The sequence below is a fragment of the Buteo buteo genome, chromosome 4, assembly GCF_964188355.1.
Source record: "Buteo buteo chromosome 4, bButBut1.hap1.1, whole genome shotgun sequence".
Classification (NCBI taxonomy): domain Eukaryota; kingdom Metazoa; phylum Chordata; class Aves; order Accipitriformes; family Accipitridae; genus Buteo; species Buteo buteo.
In genome coordinates, this window is record NC_134174.1 from 7748574 (window position 1) to 7776261 (window position 27688).

A 27688-nucleotide genomic window follows, 5' to 3' on the forward strand; every position below is an offset into this window, starting at 1 on the left:
ATCCAGGTGTCCTTGGCTTTCACCAGTGCCAGCTTTTTAAAATAAGCACATCCTTCACAACAACTCCTTGGGGAGTGAAGACCAGCTCTGCTATGGGCAATAAACACACCTTCCCCTGTTCAGCTAAACTGCCTGATTCACGCAGGCACCTGCACCAACGATGTGTGTGTGCCAAGGGAAGTGGCTGGTGCAAGATGTCAATTCAGCTGCAGGCAGGGCCAGGCTGGGGCAGTCAGGCATATCCTATAGCAAGGGGCGATGTGGAGTAGAACCAGAGCGCCTGGTCTTTCTCCCATCTTGAAGTACCAGGCATCACACGGACAAACCAGCCTCTGCAACCACATGTCGATATTACGGCAAGTCTATACTAGTAGGTGAAGTGGGCCAGAGCCCGTTCTCTGGCCCTAAGGGTACATGGCACAGTATAGCTCATGACTAAACACTCTTCCTCCCTCCCCCGGTCCCAGATGGGGTTACCTCAGCTGTATTGCCTCTTGGGAACAGGTGCTCATCCCTGAACAGTGCCCAAGCAAATGCCTGGGACAGGGCTGGTTGGCACAGGCCAAAACCCGTGCCAGAACGTGCTAGTAATTAAACAGCCTGACTGATGGAGGGACAGTGCCTGATGACAGGCCCTGTCTTGTTTGGTAGTACAAATGTGGCTTGGCCTTTCTGGGCAACAGTGGCTTGCTGGTCCTGTGCAAGGTTTTAGGTGGGTGGGTGGGTGAGGAGGAGCGGTGGGCATAGCCAGAGGAGTACAGCACCCAATGCAGAGCCAGCTGGCAACCCAGTGGACCAGCAGTCCCAAACTAAACAGGCCTCAGTTTTATTCTTTCCCAACTTGAGCAGCCCTGTGCATAGGGACATTTGAGGGTGTGTGTCTGGAGAATCAACGGGGGAAAGTCCGAGTTGCTAGCATAGTGTTATGAACTACACTTGTACCATAACCAGTATGGTCTTTCTGGGCTGCAGGGGAGCCTGGGGTGAAGATATCCATGGAAAGTCCAGCGAGGAAACTCTTGGTGCAGCAAGGAAGCTTTCAAGGTTTGGGAGCATGCAACATCACCCACTAGCTGCAGGGATGACAAGCACTAGCTGTGCTTAGACACTGAATGCCCCTTTCTACACCTAGAAGAATCCTCCAGGCATGCTGGCTGGGTGCTCGCCCCGTGTTTTAGCAGAGACTTTGCACCCAACTTTCAAATTCAGCGCCTTTTTTAATAGCACAGCACAGCTTACTGTGGCTGGAAGTCAGATGGGGAAGGACCCGTATGGGAGACTGGGAAACCAGCAGGGCTATTTTTGGATAGAGATGACAGTCAGCTTGAATGTGCAAAGTAATGGTTTCAGGAGAGGTCAGACTAAAATAGATCAACCTAGATCTGCAGGCACATTTCTTCTTTTTTTTTTCCTCTTCTTCTTATTAAACTTTCTCCAAAAAAAGAACAACAGTGTAAGCTTTTCCTGGCAATACTTCAAAAAGGAACTTTCCCCAGGAACCAAAATGTGATGCTCACTGAGCTTGTTGCTGGAGAGGGCTGACTAAGCACATCTAATTGCAGCCTTGCAAGAGAGCAAAGCTCTGCACAACTCACCTCGGCAGCCCTGCCTCTTTCCTGGGCACTGGAAAAAAGGCATTTTCTGGCTTCTACCTTGCATTTTAGGAGATGCAAAGTTAGTCCCTGCATTTTAGGCCATGCAGATGTCGGGAAGTGAGGCTTCAGATTCCGTGTAAGCTAGTTGGCTTAGCAGGTCACAAGCCTGCTGAGGGTTGTGGGATGGCAGTACAATCACTCCCTGACTACAGCCGTCTTTTCCTACCACTTCCTCCCTGGCAGATGGAGGTGAGTCACCGGGAATGGCCTCTGCCAGCACAGAGGGAGGTAGGAGGGATCCTCCCAGGGAATCCCAGCTGCTGAAAAACCTCTCCCAGCCCCACACATCGAGCTGCCTGTCCAGCTTACCTGGCTGAGTCCGCACGCAGCCAGCCTCCACCTCAGCGGGTTCTGGGCCTGCTTAATTTTCTGGACCCTGCCCTTTCACTTGTACAGTTGGTTTGTGGCATCGGAGGAGGGATCAGCTTCGCAGCTCTGCCACGGGCACTCCAGCGGGGAGTGGAGGCCATGCCAGGACACCCTTATCAATGGCACACAGAGTGCCTTGCAAGGGGCAGCTCTGCGTTAGACTGCTGCTGTTTTCAATAGTCTACCAGGCAGGGCTATTTCTGGTACAATAACCACTTCCCCGTGCATGGCTTGTTCCTGTACAAGGTGATCTTCAGTACATACCCACAGACACCCTTACGCTCACTCACGCACATACACCCACATACTCACTCCCCTTGTCCCACAGACTCTCAGTCACACTGCCACAAACACGAAGGCGTATGCATCCTCAACACGCACTTTCACACTCAGGCGCAAACTCTCACAGTTACAGCCCCACATGCATGCAGTCACACACCCCTCACACACTCAGCCCCCCACGCCTGCCCCCACTCTCACACTCACACAACCTCACGCAGTCTCACACCTCCCTCGCACACTCTCTCACACCTCCCTCGCACACTCTCACACCTCCCTCGCACACTCTCTCACACCTCCCTCGCACACTCTCACACCTCCCTTGCACACTCTCTCACACCTCCCTTGCACACTCTCTCACACACGTACAATCTCACAGACTCCCCCCCCCCCCCGCCCCCGCTGCCGCCGCCCAGCCCAGAAGATGGCGCCCGCGCCGCAGCCCGCGCGGCCACTGCCGCCCTCTTCGGGCGGGAACCCCTGACGACATCCACTCAGCCCAGAGCGGGGCTCAACAGCGGCGGTTTTTTAACACAAAACCAGACACTTCCTTCTAAATAAAAGCCAGTCTATAATTTTAGCAGCTGCAGATTCCTTCCTGCTAACCACAAGAGTTACTTCCAGGGGTGTTTTACCTCAGAACCTGTCTCTGACAGGGAAGCTGGCCAGGGTAGAACCAGAGGAGTGAGGGAGGGTGGGAAGGAGAATGTTTTATCTCAAAGTCTGTGTGCGACCAATGTAAATTTTGGGTCAGGGGATGCAGACCCAGTGTCTCAGCCCACCCTGGTGTCACCCAGAGCTCCCTGAGTCCTTACCTTGTAGATGCAGGACTTGGCATTCAAGAAAAACAGCTCAATGGTGGCATTGTCCTTTAGGTAGGAGATGCTTTCAATGTAGAACCTGAAAGGGAAAGCAAGAGAGGTGAGACACAAGGGGGAACTAGGTCAAAACATGAAAATGCTCTCATTACTTGAAAAGTGTGGTCAACGGAGTCATGATGACTATACTAAAAATGAAGATTCTTTGCTTATGACAGACTGGGGTGATGAAAGAGTCTTGTGCGTGCTCCAAGACGTGATCAGTCACCAACACCCCAGCCATACAAAAGGAACTGGATCATCAAGTGGATGGTTTTGTTGCTAAATAATCTTTTTGTTTTGTTTTTAAACTTCAAATAATCTTTTATTTCTTTTGCTTGTAAACTCCCCTTCATTCTCCATCACAGTTCAGTATTTCTTCTTCACTCCTTTACCTAACCTGCTCATTTCTGTGCTGTTGACCTGTGTCTTGTAAAATGTTCGCTGACAGAAACCCACTTCTAGGTTCCTTCCCTGTCCACTTCAGCTCTGCATAAGGCAAATTTTATAAAGGCTTCTTTACATATTTTAGCAGCTAGCATGTAGCGGCTATGGTCGCAGAGTAAGCAACCAGCAATAGTTAAGGACATTACACAATTTACCAGTACCGTGAGTAGTGATGCTGGGGATGACTGGGAATGCCAATAATCTAATTTTTTTTTAAGCTGAGATGACTTCTCAGAACTCAGTAGAAAGCTGACCAGCCCAAACCCTCAAGTATCTGAAAAACCCACTGCATACCCCAATATTTGCAATTATGTTGAAAGCCCAGGATGTGTATGAATTAATTCAGTACTCTATGTCCTGCCTGCTTTGAAAGTTTGATCCTTTGGCAGTGAACTCCATGAGAGTTTTGCCACTGGCTTGAATCAACTACAGCCCTTAATTCTGCCTTGTGACCTTTTGGGGAAAAAAAGCTCAGGATGCTGTCAAAGTTAATGACTGGTTGTTACATATATGTTGTGCGGTCCTGCAGTAACAGAGAAAGCCTGGATAGGTTCAGTGAATGATTAAGGTGAATTTTGCATTTACTTTGTGTTTTGAGTAAGGAAAAACCCCACATCTCTCTGCCCAGCCTGTTTTATAGTGATCTTTAAGTTGCAGTACAGCGGCAGCAATGTTCCTTACATAAATTCCAGTACTATCGTGCGTTGTCAGAGGCAATTAGAATAGGGAAGGTGCCAGGGAAATGCTGTCTGCATCAGGAACTTAAAAAAACGAGATACCTTAGAAATCTGGGTTGAGATGCAGGTCCAGTTACAGAGAAACCTTACTCCCTGACCCTACTGTCTGGGAGTAGAGCTGAGAGACCTGTTGATGCTCCTGGGGCTTTATACAAGCACTGGAGGGATTGTCCATGTTGAGCTATTTGCAGAATCGAGGGCCTTAAATGCAACCTTCTTAGGGGTAAAGGTCAAAGCTTTGTAGTGCTTCTAAGTGTTTTCTGAAGACTCTTCAAAACAGTTTATTTCCTGACAGATACAACCAACTACTTGCTTAGTAGAGCGAGAGAAACATTTTGAGCTCTTCCTGTTCATCTGCTAAAGTGCTCCTGCGATTATCCCTTCTTCTCCCCCTCCAGAAGTGTTCAAATGAGAAATAGAAATAAAACCCAAACACCCCCCCGCCCCCCCTTTGAATGTAGGGATCATGAAGCACAAAAATGAAACTTTTTCTTAATTTTTTTTTCTGGTTTCCACTGGGTTTCACCTCCTGTCCTTGAAACTGCCTTGAGTTTCTTTGGCAAATAAAAATATACTTGGCTTTAGAAATGCAAAAAAAAAAAGTAAAAATGCTGCATTAAAAAAAAAAGAACCTTCTTACTAGATCTGCTCTCTGAGTGCAGCTGGCTTTCCATCTGCTGAATTCATGGAGAAAAATGATAATTTTACACATTCTATGATTCTTGAAGAACCTCCTCTGCTTATCACCACCACCAGTGCTCTCCAAGTTGTGACGGTAGGATCTTTAATTCCAGGGTCAGAAGAAAACAGGAACATTTATTCCATTTTTTAATCCTGTTGAAGGTTAGCCAAAATGCTTTTTGTTTCATCGGATCAAATGAGACCATCCTCATCATCACTAGAGGGCAATATTGCATTTCTTAAGACTGCAAGGATCTTTCCCAAGGCTTTCCACATAGACACATACACAGATAATTTTCTGTACAAAATTGAGTCTCTCAGAGCACAGAGCACATACTTCATCTTCACAAAGAAAATCCAATTCTCAAGTGATCTCCAGAATGGAGACTATGCTGGGGAGCTACTGGATCTCACACACGCACCCGGACAAATGCAAAACATGCGCATCAGGAAATTGGTGCTACTTAAAAGAAAACAGATTTGCAGAGAGAACGCTCATGGGATTTTCTGTGTGGCAAGCTCAGAAAACCCAAACTGCAGCAGACTCCCCTGAATTCACAGCCAGTGCTGCAACAACAGAAAGGAGAGGGAAAGACACGTTTTTTGCACTGATCGTGAATCTCTGTCAGACCTCCTTCTGTTACCACCTTTTCCAAATACGGTGAAGAAAACTGCACTTTACAATGACCAATGTCAGTGACTAAGGAGGCAGGAAGAAGCATCCAGCTGCTAAGGCAATGAACCAAGCAAAAAATCTGGGTTAAATTCCTGACTTGGACACAGGTTTCCTTCATGACCTTCAGAAAATCATTTAGCTGCTTGGGGTTTAGCACTGTGTTTAGAAATTACTCCTCCCTCCTCTGCCCTCCTCTGTCTGTTTTGCCTGTTAAGCTTATAAGCCTTTTCTTATGGCGTGTTTCAAGATCATCGGTTCTAAGGGGCAAGTCTCAGATTTCTGTTGAGGACTCCCCTGAGAGCCACATTCCTCCATGTGGTGTGAAGCTGATATATCCAGGAAATAATGGATGGGCTGGACAGAGAAACAGGCAGTACAATGTGTCTGACACCTCTGCTCTGCTAACTACATCTCTTGCAATACAGTCAACAAACAGCTTTGCCTCAAGCAACTCCTACAAGAGGTTCCTTGATAGCCAGCAACTGTTGCTATGAGAAATTAGGTGCCTGCAAGAAGGGGGAACACCCCACAAGACTTTGTGAGTGTAAAAAACCAAAGAAATATATTTTGAAAAAGTCTAAAAGATCAGCCAATGTTAATCTATTTCTGCATTCCCCATTCCTCCCCACCCCCAGTAACTTATAATTCATCAAGTACATTTTCTAAGCATTGATTAAATAGACCAGTGAATATTATGCTGGGTAATGAACACAAAGTGCCTATCTTGACTGCTTCCTCTCAGCAGCAGGAAAATAACAATGAGTACTGCAGAAGGTATCTTGGAAGACTTCAGAAGCTGCTGCATCTGAAATGTTTAAGGCTTTTTAGCTGCGAGGACATGTCTCATACTGATCAGATTGCTCTATATTAAGCGTTGGTTAACTGACAACTTGCTCTGAGACAGCTTAAGCCCCCTCATGCCGTGATGAATGGCAATTCCTATCGTAACCAGCCAAGCACAGACATTTATACAGCAGTGCCTGTAAGAAGCAGCTGTGGAACCTCCTGATCCTTGGGTGATGGGAAGCTAGCACTACTGAAATTTCTGCCTTACATTACACACATGCCCACCTCTGACTTGCAACAGGGAGAAATGCCTGACTGGACCCTGGACTCACAAGTTTGATTACTGGTTCTTCAGGAGATGGAGAATCCCTGGCTGCTGCTGCCAACCTTATATATGAACCCAGTTGTGTATGTGCAGATGGGCAAATTTAGCAGTGTTGGGAAGGTGCTTGATCACTAATATTTTGTCACTGCAGTGGGGATAGGAGGTCTCAGGACTACCAGGGAAATGGCCTCCAAAAGCACCTGAGCTGGTGGTGGGCTTGTATGGACAGTGACAGCTGTAATGAGCAGCACTCCCAATTTCCACACACCAAAAGAAACTCTCACATAAAAAATATTTAGCGCTGCCTCTGACACACAGCCCTGGCCATATCCTGTCAGCCTGAACTTGGCCATCTATCACCTAGCAGAGACCAGGCTCTGAGCAGTTGAGTTCCTGACTGTGCAAATATACTGTTGTAGCATTTGAAATCACAAGCCCACATGTTTATTTCCAAGCAGAACCTGCCAAACAGTACAATATTCCACTGTGGTCTTCAACACAATGATATTCAAAGCATGACCACAGCAAATGGATGTCTTGTCTACTTTAGGGGTAGATCTGTCCTGGGACACTGATATCATCCTACTTCTTGTAAAGTTTGACTCTGGTGGGAACCAGCTGGTCCGAAAAGCTTTTATCCAACAACAAACCCATTTTTTTCACCAAAAAGAAACACTCCAAAACTCCCATTCTGGTGCCATGGTGTTTTCTTCCAAGAAAATTAAAAGAAAACATTTAAAGGGCTTTGGAAGACCTCAAAAAAGTTTCAGCATTTGGTTTCACTGAGGAACAGCATCTTCTTGAGGAATGGCCCTACCAGAAAAAACTGTAATTCAAACTGGAGCCCTGACTGGGACAAAGGGTCCCTCTGCCATCTGGAGGGCCCAGACCAGGCAAGGCCATAGCAAAGCACTCTCTTGTTACTGTCCTATCAAGTCTCACTCCTCAGAAGTCTTGCTGCTTTCAGAGGAAGGCAGTGGGGTGGCCACAGGGCATTTTTTTCCCATGAAAAAAGGAAAATAAAGGGTAAAACCAGATTTCATGGAAGAAATCAGAATGAAGCAAAAGGATTTTGGTTTTGTTGTGCAGTCACCTTCCCCAGTGTTCCCTCCTGCCCTAGGTGGGAAATGCACTCAGACACAAGAGAATGGATTGAAATGGGCAGAGGTGTCTCCCATGTCCTTCCCAGCTGGCTGACTCCATTCTGGTTAGGATGCAGGATAGAGCTATCAGCAGAGCTTGGTGGCTCTGTCAACGGACTGCCTCTTACTTCATTATTACAAAGCAATGGGTAAAGGAGAAGACCCCTTTTCTGCCTCATCCATCCTGGGGTCTGGCTTATTATCCCTCACCATGTCATTCAGAACCTCAGAGGATAATTTGAAAAATATGAGGCCATTTGCTAACCAGGAAAAGAAAAATCACATGCATCGGTATAATGGACTTAAATGCAGATGTCATTATGTCCAGTGTCTCATGCTAAATGAGTATTCTGAGCAGCTCAGGCTACAGAGCTCCTTTTATGTTCCAGCCCTGTTTGCTAATAGTCATGGGTGCGCACTTTTATGTGCTGACACTTAAAGCAGACAATGGTCATGCTAAATAATTGGCCTGTTAAGTAATCAGCCAGGAATGAAAATCAGCTGCACTAAAAAGCTCCATTTACCTCCCCTTCTGCATTCATTTTTATTCTGGTCCCATGTCCTGTGCTCGGTGCTTGTGCCATGCTCAGGCCCCCCCTCACCCAGCACCTGGGATTGGTATGCAGGGGACAGGACGCAGCAAGAGAGACCTATGTCAACTTTTACCTCATTGCAAGGAAGCCACAAAACTGGAGGTGAATGTGATTCCAGAAATACAGGGAATTGCAGCTAACAACAACAAAAAAGCTGTGGATATCGTTTAACCCGAGCCTGTTCTGTCTCTCTTTCCCCATCGGCTGCACTGTACTATGAAGCTGTTTGCACCTTTACCCACCGCGCATCCATTTTTCTCAGTGTCTGTAAGAGGCTGGCCCACTGAGCTCCTGGAAAACCATGTGTTTTGGGGATATTTGGTCATTCCTACGCCTCATCTTCTCCATGTAAAAAATACTAAGGGATCTGCTTTGGAATGTATAGTGACCAGCTCTCTTCCTCTCTTCCAGGTTGTACATCCTGGGAGTCTTTGCAAACCGCCAAGTGCTCCAGTATTGACATAGAGAAGGGAAGGAATCAAGGCGGTAATGCAGGCACATTCCTCCCTGATGTTTGGTTACAGCATCAAGCATCACCTGGAAAGGCACTGACCTCAGTACAGTGAGTCCTCTGCGCTCTCACCAGGTGGGGAACCAGGCCTGACCAAGCCATAAAAGCAGCAAGTCAGCTCAATATATTATGCAAACTGCTCCACCCCTGAAATGTTCCATGGAGCTTAGCTTGCAGGAGAAGTGCATCTTTGTACAAAAAGGCTGCTGCAGCTCCTCTTGGCTTGGAGTGATGTGGTTATCCATCCAAGCATGAGGTGAGAGCAGTCACCAGATCAAAGCAGCACACTGCCTTCCTACCCTCCTCTCCCTCAGTCACCAGGGGAATTTCCCCACACTCTCCTGAGCACCAGCCCAGCTCTTTCCTGCTCTTTGATCCTTTCCAAGAGTGACGTCTTGGCTATTAGAGGTAACTCCCTGGGTGCACTGTCTTGCATAACACCATCCCTCAGTATTTGTAGAGCATCTTTCATCTGAGGATCTTGAACCATTTTAGGAATAGAAATCCCTCCAGCCATTCCACCATGTTGTTAGCAGCACATGAAGGTATGATTTGGGTGTGAAAGCTGGCATGGGGTTTACTTACTCACTAGCTCTACCCCTTTGTTCAATGCCACAGCAATGGGACCCCTCACAGCAGACCTTTCTGCTTCCTTCACTGATGACAGCAAATCACACCCACTGGTGTAAGGTATAAATGCACAGATTGCAATGAAAATGGAAACAATGTCTGCATGACTTTGACCCAGTCAGAGAATCTGTGTGTAGGCATTGACATAGCTGTTGCTGCTTGATCCAAATTAGGTACAAATCCTACACTGACAGCATCCATCATTTCTGCATAGTACCTATCATGCTGTCTAAATGCTTCCCAAAATTAGGCAAGACAATGCTGCCAGCATCAACACATTCAAAACATGGCTCAAACCAACAAATTTTTAGAATGTTGCTTTTTCTTCCCCCTCAGGTGGCTGAATGGAAAGGAAAAACAACTTATCCCCTTCTCTAAACACAGCTCACTTATACAAATATATTCCCAGTTAAGCAGAAAACAGAAATGATGTTATGGGACTCAAGAGCCAGACTGCTATTAAGAAGTGTGTGTAATGGATGGCTTAGCTCAGAGCTGTGTGCTAAGTAGCAGAGCCCCATTAGTTCCCTTCCTCAAGCAAAGGTCAGTTTTCGCACAAGTAAATCTTCTGACTGGACAGAAGTTTCTCATATCTCTAAAGAGACTCTGAGGAGCAAAGCCTCCCCGCAGGCAATTTATTACACCTTCCCGCGGGTGAACAGAGCAGGGGGCCACCCTGAGAAGGCTGCAATAAATTGTCTGCAGGGAGCCTTGTCTTCCAGCAGAAACAAGGTCTGAGCGGCTGTATTTATACACTGTGGCTGGGTGGGAGGAGGGGGTTTGCAGGGCTGCTGGCTTTTGAGATCTTCCTGCTTAGCGTACGCATAGCTGATGCACACCAACCAGCAAAACACATGCTGTATGAATAGATCTGGGTTATGGCACAGTTTCGCCGGACTTTATAGACAGAGCAGCTCATGGGAATCCCTGAAAGCAGCTTGGTTGGACTGGGTTGATTTGGCAGGCTTCATATTCTGATATTTTGCTATTGTTTCTACAGCACCCTGGCAGTACATGGAGCTGTAGAAATATAATGTGAGTGGGATATGGCTCTTTGTCTCCCCTTATATGTAGCATAAATTGCCTGCGAGCTTGGTGTGGGGAATTACCAGCTCAGTACCGGTAGTGAGAGCAGGTGAGGGAGACAGCATAGCTGGAAGGAGCTCAGAGAAGAGATGGCTAGTAATGAGGATGAGGATGGAGCACCCCAAGATGCTGAAACATCTCAGGGCAGTTCCCTGAACTGTCCTGGGATGATCAAGCTCCATGGCAAAGTGGGGTCCAGCACTGCCCTCCTTGCAGCTCCCCTTGCAGAGGGGTCTGCAGCAGACCAGGGAAGAGCAGACGAGCAGAGCAATTTGTGTATATATGATTTTTCCCCAGCATCTTCTCCTGGGTGCTAGTAGGTGAGATGAAGCATATCAGTGGGTGAGACCAAACTCTGCCACTTCTCTCCATCTCCCCTGGCTGCAAAACAGATGTATTTGATAATCTCCTTCGGCCTCCCTCCCCAGTTCCTGTAAACCCGTCTCACACCATGGGACAGAGAGAGGGCTGCTCCTTCTCCCTCCTTGGAGGGGAGAGACAGAAGCTGGTGATTCCTCATTCCCTCCCTGGAGCAAAGCAGTGGAGTGCCACATACCCCTCTCTGGTGGGGAAAACTGTGGATGGAGAAACACAGCCCATTACGTGCAAGACAAATAAATTGCTTTGGTTAATTTAGTGTGGTTCTATTCTGCTCTTCCTGCCACAGCAGGCTGCTGTCATCACCACCTGCTAATCTAATTTCTTGGAGAGAAGCGAAGCTGAGTGGAAGTGAGTGGCACACACACCCATGGTGTGCTGGGATCACCACATGAGTGAGTCGGGGAAGTTGGGAGCAGGATGCCATGAATCTGCACCCCATACATGTCTGCTGGCTAATGTGGGAGGCAGCAATCCATTTCAGCAACAAGTTCTAAGGTCCATCTAGCCCTACGAACAATCCATATTAGCAACCACTGTCTCCCTTCCAGGGTCAACTGTTTCCAAACGGTCTCCTGCTTCTTTTATTTTTAACATTAGTCCTTTTCTAATGGAATATAGGTTTAAAGACTGGATATAAAGGAGGGCTGAAAAACTAAAATAGCATACGGCCTCATTAGCAGCTGAAATCTGGTCCAATTCCATTCAGGTAGTCAGGCAAAGCCTTGTAGATGGGAAATGCCTCCTCAACCCTGGCTGCACCAGCCCTGTTTGAAATAATATTCTGAATTTATAGCTGCCCTTGATGCACACAGAGGGGATTCATCAGGTGAAAAGAGGTAGCTACAATGTAGATGCCTACCTCTGAGCAGGGGACTGAGGTCAGAGAAGAGACATAGATATTTTAGACTGCAACTTATTGAATTCCAAAGCAGTCACCTAAAATAAGTCAGATCAATTGTTCCTGAAGAGTGCTTATTTCTTTCCATAGGTTATATGGGAAGACTGCGCTAATTAGCCTGACATAGACCCGTCTACCAGGTAAACATCTCAGGTTTGGTATGGTCAGTCCCATCTCGCGCATCTGCCCCACCTGCCTTGGACCTGGACCACCACCGGTGCACACAGAGCTATGTTCCTTCAGGTTAAAGGAAGCAACGATACGCATGAGGTTTGTACTCTGTGTTTCAGTGCTGGTCTCTTATTTAAGGCCACTTTGTTCTGTGGTAACTGTGGCAACCTGGCAAAACATCTGGCCTCAATATTGAGAGTCCTGAGCCCCCATGGGTCCCATGCTGACTTTAGCCTAGCCAGTTTGTATGAACACATGCCAGACGTTGCTGGATACAGGCATTCCTTTGTGGGAATCCTGCCAGGCCATAGATACAAACTCTGCCCCACAGGGTATTTGAGTATTGAGGATTTATTTCACATTTTTTTCCATGCCTTTCTGAAAGAAAAGCCTTTCCACGTGAGAGATGTTCTGATTTAGCGTGACGACTTCTGCAGTGAGTTGTCACTGTTTAGCTAGTGGAGCTACCCTGAGAACACATATACTCATTCCTGGGAAAAGATCCACCAGTGAAATTAATTCTATTTGCTGAGCTTGTTCATATAAATTAACAGCATGACAAACATCCAGAAGATAAAGAGATCAGACCCATGCTGGTGGTTCCCTGGCTAAGGATTGCTAATCCCACAAGGCCATTGTTTGAAGATGAGAATTCACTGCAAAGCCTGGCCAACTTGGCTTTCCATGAACAAACAGGGTGTCTATGCCCTGGTCTTCTCTCACCTCAAAGATTTACACAAAGGGAGTAACTTTGCCTTCCTTCTGCCTGTGTGAGTCAGAGCAAAATGCTTCTTTCCCTGCCAAAAATATAACAACCTTTACCTGAACCCCTGCTAGCTCTGTTTTCCTCTGACCTCCTTGTTGCCTGGGTCTCCACACTTTACTTAGGTTCCTGCCCTTTACCATGCAGGTCATGTTGTGAGGTACAGTTTTGCTGTCCTCTTCTGGTCTCAAAACACCACCGTAAAATCAACTAGTCAAGCAATCCCGCCTTCCTTCATCTCCATCCTTTGCTTCTCCTGGACTTTAGCTGTGACTCTCATCTGACTTGGTTTACCTGCACTGTAAACCCTCTGAGGCAGGGAATGAGTTTCACCAACAACTAAGGTGACCAGGGTTTTAAAAAGCCAACCAGGGAAGCTAATTCTAAGATGAGAACTAGCATCACTCCCATCCTGTTGCCAGACATCCCACCTTCCCTGCAAGACACATGGCACTCCCTCTTGCTTTCATGTATGGCTTTAAAGCTATATAAATGGGTATTAGCAGAGTCTCATAAAAAAATATTGCACAAGAATAGCCATGGGGCAGTTCACAGCTGCCCAAGCAGTTCTGATTGCTTCCTAGATTCCTATGTTGTTCTCAGTGGCACTAGATGACAATCTGAAGACAGAGAGGCTTCAGTTAGCTGTGCAAATGTACAACGGCAGACACTATTTCTTCAGAACTAATGCTAAGAACATACTTCTAAAATCCTCCTTCTTTGATAGAGTGCTGTCAAATTTTTTGTCTTTGATTACGGAAGAGAGTAAAGACACTGGACATCAATGTTCAACAATGTCAAACCCTGAGGAAATGTGTGTCAAAAGATGAAGCTTCAACAGTGCTGAAGAGATTTAAAAAAGGGAGGAGAATTTCACGCTGCAAAGCTTGTGAAACTTCCTATTTTCAGCATGGTTTTTCCAAGAAGCTTTTGCTTAAAAAGGCATGCTTTCTTTAAATGTACTTTTAGAGCAATCTAAAAACTACGGCATCTTTGGTGGGCATGCTGCCCATCAACATTGCTGCAGGCATGTTAAGAGTAAAAACAATTTGATGGTCACATAAAAGGTGAAAATGGTTCTTCTGTAGGTTTTCCTCTTCACAAACTACCATTTACTGTTCTTGCCTGAAGCTTCATGTCTTCAGTAGTTACCCAGTGTGGTTGAATTGTACATTTACTTTGACTAGAGGGAAAAACCCACATGATTACTAAATCCTGATACAGTAAACAGATTTCTCTGTAATGAACATCTGGCACATCCAGTTACTTGTTACTATCTCCCCAATTAGGACCCCCAGGACCAACCTTATCTTTCTCAGCTGCAATGCTTGGGAGAGGTAATGCAAGAAAGGTATATGCAAATACAGGCAAGCCTTTACCAATGATATAGTAGGTGTCATGGGCACCCAGTCCCTTAAAAATTAAGACTTTTGTGATTAGGTATGGTACAGCATTAATTATCTCTGCTTTCTACCTCATGGCAGCAGGGGAGAGGGAGCATTCTGTTTATGGCATGGATATGGATGGCTCTGCAAGCTGTTGTGCATCCCCCGATTATCAAAATAAGACCAAATCTATGGGTGGGTCTCTTCACAACCGTTCCTTCAACCCTTGCTGTAGTTCCCAAGCCAAAACTGAAACTGCTGGGTAACAGATACATGGGGCCTTTCCAACTTCAGCCAGCTGGCTGGAGTCAATTTCTTCTCCAGTTGCCTTCTGCTCAGATCAGATTTGGGGATCGACATGGGAACTCTTTACATGCTGGGAAACCTTTTCAACTTCTTGCCAGCATCCGACATCCACAGGGGAAATAAACAGAAAAGACATGGTAAGCTAATGCCCATTCCTAACTCTTGAGGCATCTGGCCTTCCACTCCAATTCAAATTGTAACTCAGTGTGACAATCCACTCATTACTACCACAAAAAGAGAGTATAAGCCCATACTTAGTCTGGTTTTCACACAGTCACTTTTCAGACACTGAATGCTGACTTTTCCCCTATGGATTTCCCCTATGGATTGTGATTCCAGAACAGGAGAGGTCACTCATTTAGTAACTATTGTATGGTTCCATAGTCCTAAGATGTCTCTTGGCTAAGATCCTGCTAGAATAACTTGTCTCCACTGTGCTGCCAACTTTCATAAAACAATACAGATGGCAATATTTATGCTTATTGAGTGGTCTTTGAAATGAATATGGGAATGGCTAAGTAGCACTGACTTTCACACATTTAGCAGTTCCACTCCTAAATCTGTGCTTAGGTCTTGTTCAGTCAGAGGTTTTCCTGCTTTCCATGGGGTCTCTGTCCTAGCATGGACTCTTCAATTTGGCCCCTAGGCAAGATGCTTGATAATAGAGCTGCTGTGTTTTGATTGAGTTAGGGTTTTAATGAGTTATGGTTTGATGTTTTCTTTTTTTCTTTTTTTTTTTTTTTTTAAATTTGCCTAGAAGTCTAACACTTTTGCAGAAGAGCACCAACAGTTTTGTGTAGTTCTAAGGACAGGTGGATTTGGATTGTATACACTGAAAATGTTCAGCTCTGGATCTACCCTTATGGTTTGAAGCACCCAAAAGGTAGACTAAGCTCTTCTCTTGGGAGACAGCAGGCCAATTCTGGAGTCATGAGGCTTTGTGCAGCCTTGTTTTGTCCATCCAAGATATATCCACCACTAAATATAGGGACATAACAGAGCAAAGAGTCTCTTCTCTTGAGAAGCCTCCCTTGTAATTGAAGTTAAATGAATGACAATCACTTGGCCGGGAAAAAAAGCTTCACTCAGGAAGAAACTCAAAAGTAGGTCTTCATTTTTTGTGGGTACTGTGGAATGAATGAGAGTAATGTCAGATGTAATATAACACTGGAGTGGAAAGGCTAACAGAAAGACACAGTAACACTGCACTGGCTAGTTCTAGACATGAGCTATCCATTAAAAGTAAGTTAAAACCCTCAACTTAATTTTGTACATATGCCATCCCAAACCCCAGCCTTTCTCTGGGTGTTTTAAAGCTGCAAGAGCAAATTTGCCTTCTCAGAAAATATCTCCCTTGGAGGCAAAGACACTGTGTATCCAAGAGCACCGGCAGCTTCTAGTGGCTTTCAAACACTGACAGTTCCTTGCAAAATACCCAGATGAAGAGAAATTCTCCTAAACTGCCATAATCTTTGTTAAAACCTTTCTAATTTGATCCAGTCCAGTCTATGAATATGTTCTATGCCCATGCAGAAGCCAACTGATGGCCATAAAATGCCATCATTTGCTATTTGCAGGTAATTCATTATACCATTATGTGGTTGAGTCCAGAAGGCAAATACGACACAGCTATACTGGGATTAATTTGGTCCCTGACATAACGCACACCCTGGGCACAATCCAGAGGAAATAGATGGCTCGCCAGCAAGGAAGCAAGTGTTTTCCCTCCAGGTGGCTGGCTCAGGTTGGTTATCCTGGCAGAAAGAGGTCTTTGTTCTGCAGCCCTACCCAGCTTGGACTTCCCAGGAGTTCAAAACCCACAAATAAAAGTGTAAAGACATAACGTCTGATCTTGCCCTCACACAAGGTTTCTCTGTGGGCAGCTATGGGTGTTAGCGTGGCTACTACTTATTTACACTTGTGCGAGAAGAGTTTTCAAAGCCAATGAGCTCAAAGAAACCTCTGTAAAAGTATTTGATTGTCCATAGGTGTTCCTACAGTGTGAGAAACTGACAGCCTCATTTCCTGGCCCCTAGGGAACAGGTTGTCTGTAGCTGTATCCCATGGGAAGGGCTTGCCATCATGCACTTACCTGACGCAAAAGTACAAAACAACCGGTCCTGACTTTTTGGGGAAGTCATGTTCCAGCACCCGGCGGTCCAGCTGAAGCCAGTTCAAGTGTCCCCTGTCAAGAGAAGAAACAGTTTTGAACCCGGCACCAAAGAGGTTTCTCACTACTCAAGGCAATGAGTTCTGAGGTGTTACAAAAGGTGAACTGAAGCACATGCTATTTGCCCTCGGCTATTGCATGATATTTGAAAAACACACAATAAATGTTTGAGGAGTGGAGGCGATATCATTCTGGCAACATTTCAGTCTGGGAATCGAACTGCTAAAGTTCAATCTGTCAGGGTGAAAGCTGGTAGCACTGAGCAGGCAGGACAGCCCAAAATCTCATGAGCTTCACCTTTTTATTACAACCCCCTGGAGCAGTCATATCATTAAAAGTCTGTCAAGATTTTCATTAGAAATCCTTATTGTTAAGAGTTTCCACAACACCTGCAATATTTCACTCAAGGCTAAATCTGACTCTACAGCCTCAGACAGTTTATTTACCACCCACATGCCTGCAATAGCCTCTCTAGGTTTGCCCAGCCTTCGTTTTTCCTCCTTCAGAGAGCTCCTGAAAAACAGCTGCTCCATGAAGCGTTCCAGCTCCAATTACCACATGCTGCTTTTATTTTGCCTAGATGGTACCTGTCGCTATTATTTTCTCCTATAATTTATCCATTCGTGCCTTGCTGCTGGAAGCTTTCCTGGGCAGGAGCTCTGTTCTTTGTCACGTTCCCCACACTGTAGAGTGCTGTGCGCGCGTGAGAGGTATTTTATAAATACCATTATTTGTATTACAGGGACATCTCACTCGCCAGCTGAGATAAAGGCCCCATTAAATTAGGCACTGTGGAAATACATAGGGTAAAATTCAGGCCCCACTGAAGCCAGCTGGAATTTTGCCATTGCCTTCAGTGATGCTGGGGCTGCATCCTGTGAGCGTGTTGCTATTGATTTCAGTCAGACCAGATTTCACCCAGAAGGAGAGGCAGCCCTTGCCTTCAGTACTCTGCTGTCTAGACAAGCAAGGGGAGAGAGAACTGAAAAGATTTTGGGGACAACCTTGCAGCAAATAAAGCAGGAAATGGAACTCAGATGTCCTGAGCTCTACTCCACTGCTTATTTGCCAGCTTATGCTAATCCTCAAGAATAATTCTTCCTTCCATGGGGGGGGGGGAAGGTTTGGTCTAAAAATAAGGGATAAATTAAGTTTTAAGGTTGCCACAAGTCTTAGCAATGTACCTCGTCAGCAAACATACTCAGCTTTCACAAGGGTCTGTCCATTACTCCTAAGCAGTGTGTGTGGTTTGGGCAACTGAGAAGAGATCTAAGAGATTCAAAATTACTTGTGAGCTCCACTCATCACTCCAGTGGGTTCAGGATCAGACATTTATAAAGAAGCTATCTCACCTCAAATTTTGCCATATAGAAGTCAGACATTCAGATTAAGCAGCCTTTGCATCTGTTTTGCAAGAGTACCAAGTCTCAACTAGGTACAAGTGATACATGTGGAGTTGGGGACTTTTCAAACTCATCCCTGGACATGTTTTGGTGTACAAAAAGGATCAAACCCTTTTTTATCCCCTGCTCTAGACACCTGTATATTTCTCTCCAAGATATTTTAACTTTTAGCCATTTTTTTCTCTAGATAAAGTTTTTAAATAAGTTTTTTCTCATTTTTTTTCTCTACGTAAAGGGCAGCCTGAGCTGTGTATTAGAGGCACAGACTTACTAGCAGCATGGCTACTGGAAAGGGGTGACATAATGCAGATTTTCAAGCCCAACTAGTCATTTCATATGGCTCTCTTTCAGTACGTGGTCTGAGGGAAAGTCTGCCCAGCCTGGGACAGTGCTGTGCAGTGACACTGCCCGGGATCAGGGGTGAGGATGGCCATAATAATGAGGCCGGGTGTAGGGGCTAACTGGTCTTGTTCTCGGCAGGCTGCGTAGCTGGGCACGCAGTATGATGGGGTCTCCTTCTGTCATTTCTGCTGCTGGGATGCAGTCGCCCAGTGCTAGTGCAGATCCCTGCATTGGGCCCTGTTGTTCAGCACAGATATGTACTTTCACAAGGCTTGGTTTTTAGAAGACAGATGCTCCAGGCTGTCAGAAAATAAGCCCTACTGAAAGATTCTCAGCCTGGGCACCCAAAAATCAGAGGCGTTCACATTTCCTGCTGTATCCCCTTTCTTGAAATCTGTCCTTTTTCCTATTTATTTTTTTTTTTTGTCCTGAAGTGCTGTTATGTTTCTTTTAACAGGACTCAGAAAGGCTGAAATTAACCGTATGCATGGGGATTGAAACTAGACATGCTCACCCATTCCTAGCCAAAGTACAAAATGAGCATTTAACCATGTAGGCCAAAGTACAAAACACTGTCAGAGCAAGGAAAAGCCACACTAAGCCTGACATCCTATCTTGAACCTGTCCAGCTGCATTTGTATCACCAAAGTAGCAACCACCAGCAGCTGATGGCATTACACACTGGTTCCCACCGAGACCGATTTGTTGACAATGAACTTACTGTCTAACTCTATGTTTATTCAACAGAAATGTCTGGGTTTGCCTAACATGTACAACGAAGGGTTGAGAAGCCATGGTGCACAGAACAATAATTCACTTCAAGGTATTTCTTATTTTGAAAAGACTTGCTCTTTTAACTGCATTTTGACTTGAGAAACTGTTCGATATGATCAGTATGAAAAGAATATATGCATATACATATGCATACCAGGTTCCACATTTATGTTGCACAAGTACACGGTTGTGCGTACTGAATAACGCATTTAATTGCCACTGAGTTTTGGGGTTGAAGAGTTTCATTACTCTCATCTGCATGGAGCTTAAATCCAAAGCTCCTTCAGAGGAGGAAGGTCACTTAAATCACTGCCAGGAGCTAACTGCTCACTGTACTCAATTACCACTTACAATCTTTCATCACTGAGGGCTTCTGCACTGCAGATTGTCACCTAACTCCTTGTTTTCAAGCGTGCATGTGTGGCATGTAGAGAACAGCAGCAGTGAACAGTCACTGGCATCTGCCTGTGAATGTGGTCTATCAGGGAGCCAAACTCCAATGCTGTTTTACACCACAAAGTGCTTTGCTCTGGAAGCTGTCTTCCTGTCTTCAGCAGAACTATTCATGGAGCACAATCCCATGTAAGACAGAGAAAAGTATGGGCATATAACCCTAGGCATGTAGTAATCCTGACAGTTTTCATGGACCAATTTAGGCAGCTTGCACTGGGATCCCATTCATACATACTTATGTCTAGCTGGATTTCCTTCACGGTTCAATTTAGAAACACAAAGTAGCTTTTGTTTCATTATCACCATTGATTTGTTCATTTGAGTATTTGTATCAGTGTATTCACAAAAAATGGTGCAAACAGTTTTGGGTGACCTGTAGGGAGGTTGAATATCGGAAGCCAGATCATTTTTCTCTGTTGGTTGTACTCATGTTGGCAGTTAAACTGGTGTGTCAATAACAAACACATAATTGCTTTTAGGAAAAGAAACTGGGTCCATTTAGGTCACAGACCAAGTATAGATTTTGGTGCCCAGGGTTCATATTGTCGATTGCATGCAGTAGTTCTGTGTTCTTTTATCAGGGCTTTCAGGAAAGAGTGATACATCAATGAATACTTTGCCTCCAGGTGGTTCTGTTTATATAGTTTTACTGGTTAGTGTCCAGTTTTCTGAAAAGTGGATCCACATTGATTTGTGTTATAAAGGTATTCAGACCAATAAACCTACTCACACCCCTTCAGTGTCAAACTCATGTTGAATTGAATGGACATTGACAAAGACCGATTCGCATAATAGAAACCATATAAACTGTTTTACATTTCCATCAATCATGACAGAAACAAAAACTCCCTTAAGCTCACAGATTTTCTTGTTTAAGGTCTTAACCCTTCAACAGAAATACTTTTGAAGGGTCTCAAGGAGCTACGTGAGTTTAACTGCACAGATTTTGCGAAACAGTGGGCTTGGTGACAAAGGAACTGGTCTAACGCCAGAACAGGACATTATTCTGAGAGCTGCACCCTCCCTTGGACTGGCTGTTCAACCAGGACATGGGACACCTGGCCCCTCATTTTGGCTCTGCCACATGGCTGCAGGGTGGGAATAGGCTTCCCCCCACTTCGCAGAGATGAGAGAGTATTCCAGGGAAGAGTAGTACCCTGTTCTTCCCTTGCCACCCCCTTGGCCATAGGATCCTGGGCTGAGCAAGGGCACTCTCTGTCATCACCTTATCACATTAGTACAGTCTCTAGCACAAACGTAACACAAATAATGTGGGCTTCAATGCCTTGCAGTTTGTATCCTATATGTTAGCTAGCTGAAGAAGCTGCTCTGCAGGTTCTCCTCTGGCGAGGGAGCAAAAGGGTTTGGATCAGCTTTTGGTTGGACCCACGGAGAGGGGGAGCTGTGGGATGCAAAAGTTGGTAGTTCTCCATGGAGCAGGTGACTCATGTCTAAGGACAAGTAAAGGATGTGGAAAACCTGCCCGTGGCCCAGATGGGGCATCTGCAATGAACAGAAGGGTAATCCTGACCACTTGCTCTCAGTGAATGCTGGAAGAGCTGATGCCAAGGGAAAGGGCGGTTAGCGGAGATTCATAATCAGCTGAACTAAAAAAAAAAGCCCTTTCCCCATTCCTTTTCACTCTGAATCAACCAGCATATAGCTATTCTGGCTTCATGTGAAGCTTGGCCCCACGTGCTGTACAGGGACACCCTTTTGACCTGTGCTCTCCCACAGTTAATGGCTCACACCATAAAGCGTTCCTATGATCATTAAAATAGGAGGCGTTATTCTCTCCTCCATAATAGTCTGACAATCTAATTTTAGTCATGCTGAATGCAGTAATGACCCTATATTATCACAAGAAACTATTAAGTTGCCAACGCAAAGGTTGTTCCTATTGATTTTCTTCTTAGGTTGTCATGATAGAGCACAACTAATGAATGGAAATCCCCAGTCCAAACCATTTCTAAATAAATTACTCTCACAGAGCTTTTACTCTTAAATAGAAGAATTGATTTAATACTTTAGTGGCTTTTCTTCTTTCTAAACTTGCAATTTAGCCAACCCCAGACTACATTTATGAACCAGGCTTGTTCTGTTTTAGCTGGTTATGAGTTCCCTTCAAGTAAGGCACATGGAAACTCAGCGAAGAGTGAAGCGAAGGAAATCCTTGAGGGCCTGCGTCACAGAATTAAAGGGTTTATTTTTGTGTGCCTGGTCTGTATCAGCTATAGGGCTGTGTCAGGTGCTCTGCAAACACACATTAAGAGACTGGTTTTCCTACTTTTTGAAGGAAGGATTTTTTTAAAACTTCCATTTCACATTGCAGGTTGAGATCTGTGGTATAGACAGCCCAGCTTATCTTCTGAAAGTGACATGGGACACCTATTTGCAAGGCACAGCCCAACCCCCCAGGTATATTTTTTTGGCTGTATTCAGTCAAATAAAACAACTGCTGTTTGTGCCAACTCTATGAAAAGCTTTTTACAACTGAAGAGGAAATATTTTTGTCAAGGTTATTTTCACAGCACTGAAGAAGCCTCAGTGCAAAGGTCAGACTCACTATGGGACAGCAGAAGAGCTGCAGACCAAGCTTCATATCAGCTAGGACTTACTGGCATGTTTCTGGGTTGCATTTACTAGGTTTAATGAGGGTGTCTGCAAATTTTTCATCTGGGCTGGCTGAGAATCTCCTAAAATGCACTCTGCTCCACATTGACTACAGGTCAAGAGGGTGACCAAGTGAGTGGGTGCCATCACCTCACCCTTTGAAATCCCATCTAGACAGTGCGCATCCATCTGCATCTGCTGCACATCTTTGAGCACTGCCTCGACAGCCTCTGTCAGCTTCTAGTGCTTCCTCCCATCACTAACCCAGATCTTTGCTCATGCTGTTCTGTGTTAAACCTGGAAGCCCCAGGGGAGGCTGGGCTCTCTCTAATTGCTGACACCTCCTCATTAGCTTCCCTTGCACTCCCAGGGGAGCCCTGTGCCCACTCAGCTGAGCTGAGAGCTGGGACTTGCTCAGCTGCTATCTGGTTGCAGTCTGACATGTGTTTCTTGTTTTTAACCTGTGCTGCTAGGGAACATTTTCATCTCTTAGTCTGCTTTGGCTTCCCTGCATGGCTTCCCTGCACCCCTCAGGCAGCGCCCAGAGTAACTTGCTTTCTCCAATAGGAAATAACATCTTGGTGAGGAGCAATATCCTCCTCCTGCTTTATAAATTGCCAGTGCCTCCTGCTGTTCCTCTTTTGAGGACCAGTATCATTAATTTCTGTTGGGTTGGAGATCTCCTACAGGGCTGAGCTGCTCATCTCAGTGAGATGGGATGGATTCTGGGATCTCCTCTGATTTGGGTGCTGCTTCTGTACGTGTCTGATGCTAAGCATTCCTCCATCCTGGGAGGTGTGTCCTGAGATGGCCTCAGGCTGCCCAAGGCAGGCACTTGCCAAAGGAACTGGCTCTAGAGGGGTGATCGCTGCCGAGATGAACGTAGATATGTTTGTGCAATTATCCAGCAGCCTCTGATTACCTGATCCCAAATCATTATTCCAGCAGATAGTTTACATTTCCCTGCCACTTGAGCAGGAGAGTGGAGCTGGCTTATGACAGCAATACTGCTGACTCAGCTGTTCTGGGAACACAGCATTGGCTTGAAAATCTGTTTTTTTAAAAACAATATAGGTGCGGGAAGCCTATTCCTGATTAATATATATAAAAAAAAGCCCCCTCTTGCAAACCAAGGTGGAGTATGGTGGGTGCGCATACAAGACATAATTCATATGCTGAGGACTGTCTAACTACAGAGAGAAAACAGGCAGCTGGAAAAAAGTACCAGGGACTGTGCAGTAGGACTGAGAGGTCACAGACTAGGACTAATCATAGCATTTGGCAGACCTTTAATGTTTCTCCAGTGCTAATTTTGTACTTGCCTTTTAAACAGTGGGTAGAAATGGCCTGTCTTGAGACAAAAGCTCAAATTTTGTGGTAATACTGGGACTCAAGGAGCTGGGGTTCAACAACCAACATTGCCTGAGGTGACTGCAGTGTCAGGGTCCCATCTTTTGGTTTAGCTTAGCCATAAGGCTGTTCTGTGATTCCTGGAAAGGTCAAATCCTTTCCACAATGGAAATTTTATATTTAAAAATGCTTTTCATTCATGTTAAATTCAGCAATTCATTCCTTTCCCACACTTTCTTCTTTCCCTTTTTTAAGAAACTCTAATCTGGGATCTAAAACATCAGAAATAATAGAATAATTTTATAAGGTTGTTTTTTTATTTCTTTTCTTGAAATAATTTAGCATTACTTTTAAGCCTGCATGAGTGAATAAATGGATTAACACTTTAATTGAACAGTTCCGCCAATCTGGTAATAATTTTGAACTAGCGAGTGGATCTTAAGTCCATGAGAGCTTAAGCTAACCTTTTACCAATGCCAAATGACACCAACTCTTTGAACATGGGATTAGGAAGGGATTGTTACTGCCTTTATACACCTCTCGCCATGCTTAATTTCCCATGAGAGGCCTCCAGCCCCCTGAAGAAGAGGCAGTACAAGACAGACTCTGATGTGAGGTCCATGCCACCCTAGACCTTGGTCTAGGACCTTGGGGTACACAGGTCTTCTACGCTGGTCATTTTGCTTAGGACAAAACCGCCAAGGTTTCCTGTAATCTAAGAGCTGCCTCTTAGGTCTTTAATTTCTTGCACTTACGTTTCATCTGTGAATGCAATTCCGAAGTACTCCTTCTCCTTCAGGTTGAAATGAGATGCCACCAAGTCAAGCAACTCCTTGGCCAAAAGCTTTGGCTGGAAAACAAGAATGAAAGACAGTGATTAATGAGAACTTGGATAGAACTGCACTGTGCTTCTGGAGGGAAATGCTATCCTTGAAGGTATCCCACTGCTGTTGCTTTTATGTTCCCTCTGGTGTTTGAGCCAAATCTGCAAGCAACATTAGCTGCTTGAAATGAGCAATAGTCTCCCTCCTAGGTAAATACTAAAAACCTGTCGATTCTGACCTCTTCATTGCTTAATGTCTCTGCAGACAGATGACCTGCCACCTGCCAGTGTTTAGATCTACCATGACCAGCTCACTTATGCCTCTCTGATAATTTTAGTTGTTAAAGCTTTTTATCAAGGACCTTTGCAAACACATTTCAGACACCCACTCTCACACACAGAGCACACATATATGCTCATAACACTAAGAAAATACATAGTGCCAAAAGATAGGATGTGACAGGACCAAATGAGAAGTAAATGACAGAACAAAATAGTTTCCCATTCAGTATTGCTTGTCATTTAGAGATAAGGATATATCCTCAAATTTAGGCACTTGGAAGGAAAGAGAGGAAAGTAACACACGCTTTCAAAATACCCTTTGTAAAAGCATAAAAGCCAAGCTCAGAGAAACTATTCGTTCCATACAGAGGACAGTGCACGACCACCTTTTCTGCAAAACCTTATTTGACTCTTAAGTCTAATGCGTCCTCCTGCCTCTATGAATTTTCACCAGCTCTGCTGAGCTCCTGTGTTTCCTACTGGACTACTGAAGTCTTGGCCATAACAGAGCTCTTGTCTTGACTGTCACTGGTAGAAAACAGGGGTACAAAGGATCCAGGCAGATGCAGCCTGTGATCCCACAGCCTGTAATAGCCCCAGATCCCAGAGCTGCAATGGTTACAGCAGCATTGGCACAGCTGGGGTCAGAGATCCCAACAATGTTCCCTGGTGACTGCTCATAAGGATTTGGTCTACAAATCTCTGTGCTGCAAGCCTCGGTGAAAATAAAGTTGTCTGCAGGCTTGACTGCCCCAATGAGTCTACCAAGCAGCTGAGTCAGAGTTACCCCAGATGTGAACCTGTTAAATGGAGATGAAATGATGATGCTGTGCAGAAAATGGATGGTGGGGACCTGAGAATCCTGCTGTCCTAATTGGCTGCTCTGTCCTGTAAATACAAACATAGCTTGTATTGAAAAAAACCCCTGATTTGTACTTAATTCCCAAACAGATTCGTAAGATTCTCAACCTCTCTCTAAAGATGTCCATAAACCCAGTACTGTCATAGTATCTGACACAGCTGAAACAAATTTGAAGTATAATTCCCTGGCATTCATGTGAGCATTACACTGTCCTCCACCCACCCATCTCCCTGCTATGTCCTAGTGCAGTTACCAGCAATGTCCGTACTGTTCCTTTGTGCACCCAACACAAGGGTGGTTTCTAGGTCATGCCAGCAAAGAAAGAAGCAATAGCCATGCCTAAAGCAGCACTAGCTTAAAGCAGCCTCTGAATACGAGATAAGTTGCTGTGTAGGAGGAACAGCCTGGCAGATAACAAATAGGTGGGATGCAGCTAGTTTCATTTTAACTCCCAAGTCAGACTTCTCAGGCACAACCGTTGGAGTCTTTGCTATGTCTACATTGCCTGCTGCATTGCCTGTCACAGACTCCTGAACTAGCTTCCGAATGGTGCTCAGAGCCGAGTAGACCAGGCGTGGAGCTGTGGTCGTGTCCTTTGTCCCCTTGAGTCCCTTCAGGGACCCAAGCAAAGAGCACACCAGCTACACCAGCCTCTTTGGAGACTCCTCAGGTACTTCTCTCCTGGCATTGTGCTGGGTGGGATGGATGTTCCTAGCATCCCTGTCTCCTGTAAGATGAACCTCCCTTTGCTGGAGTATTTTAAGGACAAGCTGCAGTTTGGCTTATGAGATACCTGGATAATGTGGCAAAGAGCATCATAAGACTGCCAGGTGAATTCAGAGATACATAGGCTCAGTGCAGGTACTTACTGGGGGGTGTTGGATGAGTTTTCAGCTTAACAACAGACAAACAAACACAAACTTTTGAAGGAGAGAGAGGAAGGGGTTTTTGTGCCTGTCAGTATGCAGTTTGAGAGCCTAAGTCTTGCTTTTCCCCCACCCCAGCCCAAGCCTCCATGCTCCTTTCTCTCCTGATCAGGCCAAACTCTCTCTGCACCAGAAAGAGACTTCTTCCCAGCCCAGTGCTACCACAAGAAGAGGGGTGGGAATGCATGGCCAGTGACGGGTGTAGGGAAGGGCAGGACTGACCCCCCCCCACCCAAAGTCACTGGGGGCAGTTGGTGGAGGTGAGTCTGGGCACCCCCATGATGGCGTGCACTGCAGGTGTGGTGTTGCGTGGCTGGCACTGCCCAGCTCCCAGTTCTCTGGGGTGACTCTGTTATTGGATAAATGAGCAGTTGTGCTGCCAAGCAAGGAAGCGAGCCATCAGCAAACCTTGCTGGGTGTCCCACCTGAGATGGCAAGGCTGGGGAAGGGTGAGGAAAAAACATGCCTCAAACACAGCAGCATTTTGTCAAGCCTGGGTTAAGCATTTGGGGGGGGATAGGTTGAGCTTTCATACTTTGCAAGAAAGCAGAACAGAGCAATAAATGGCTGCTGTGAAACACGCTGCCCGTGGACATGGGGAAGTGATGGGTCCCTCGGCTCCAGCCAGCCAGCACTGCCACAAGGGTCACTGGACAAGGGGCAAAATCCCCTTCTGCTGTCCAGCCACATCATGGAGAAGTGATGCCCAGCATCCCTTGCCCCATGCACTGCTGCATCCAGCCCCAGGTATCGAGTGAGGAGCAGCACCTGAAAGCACCTGCATTCAGCCACCCTCCCCAGGCAAGATGGGTAAATGCAACATGCTGCTTCCTTATTTCTGCTGAGTGAGACCTGGCTGCTGAAAAAGCCCCAGAGAGGTGGTCAGCACATGACAGCTTTCCCTTCTCTACTGCCCAGTGGCAGCTACTCCTCTCCCAGCACAGCCCTCCTCCTGCCCCTGGGGCTCAGCAGGGGCACGATCTCCACTGCCCTTGCCACAGGGCCTCCTCCA

At 45.7% G+C, this 27688-nt stretch overlaps 1 protein-coding gene and 1 long non-coding RNA gene across 5 annotated transcripts in view; one reads left to right on the forward strand and one right to left on the reverse strand.

Moving 5' to 3' along the window:
- FRMD4A (FERM domain containing 4A) overlaps window positions 1-27688 on the reverse strand; it is a 289877-nt gene that overhangs the window by 78014 nt on the left and 184175 nt on the right. For all 4 annotated transcript variants that reach the window (XM_075024704.1, XM_075024703.1, XM_075024702.1 and 1 more), the window contains exons 3-5: window positions 24539-24633; window positions 16771-16863; window positions 3119-3203 (exon numbers count right to left, since the gene is read on the reverse strand). In XM_075024704.1, the coding sequence (XP_074880805.1) occupies window positions 3119-3203; window positions 16771-16863; window positions 24539-24633 (273 nt within the window). The remainder of the gene's footprint in view (window positions 1-3118; window positions 3204-16770; window positions 16864-24538; window positions 24634-27688) is intronic.
- On the forward strand, window positions 12294-22240 carry LOC142029745 (uncharacterized). The gene is made up of 3 exons (XR_012650007.1): window positions 12294-12323; window positions 19341-19416; window positions 22153-22240. It is a non-coding gene; the product is annotated as an uncharacterized LOC142029745 (long non-coding RNA).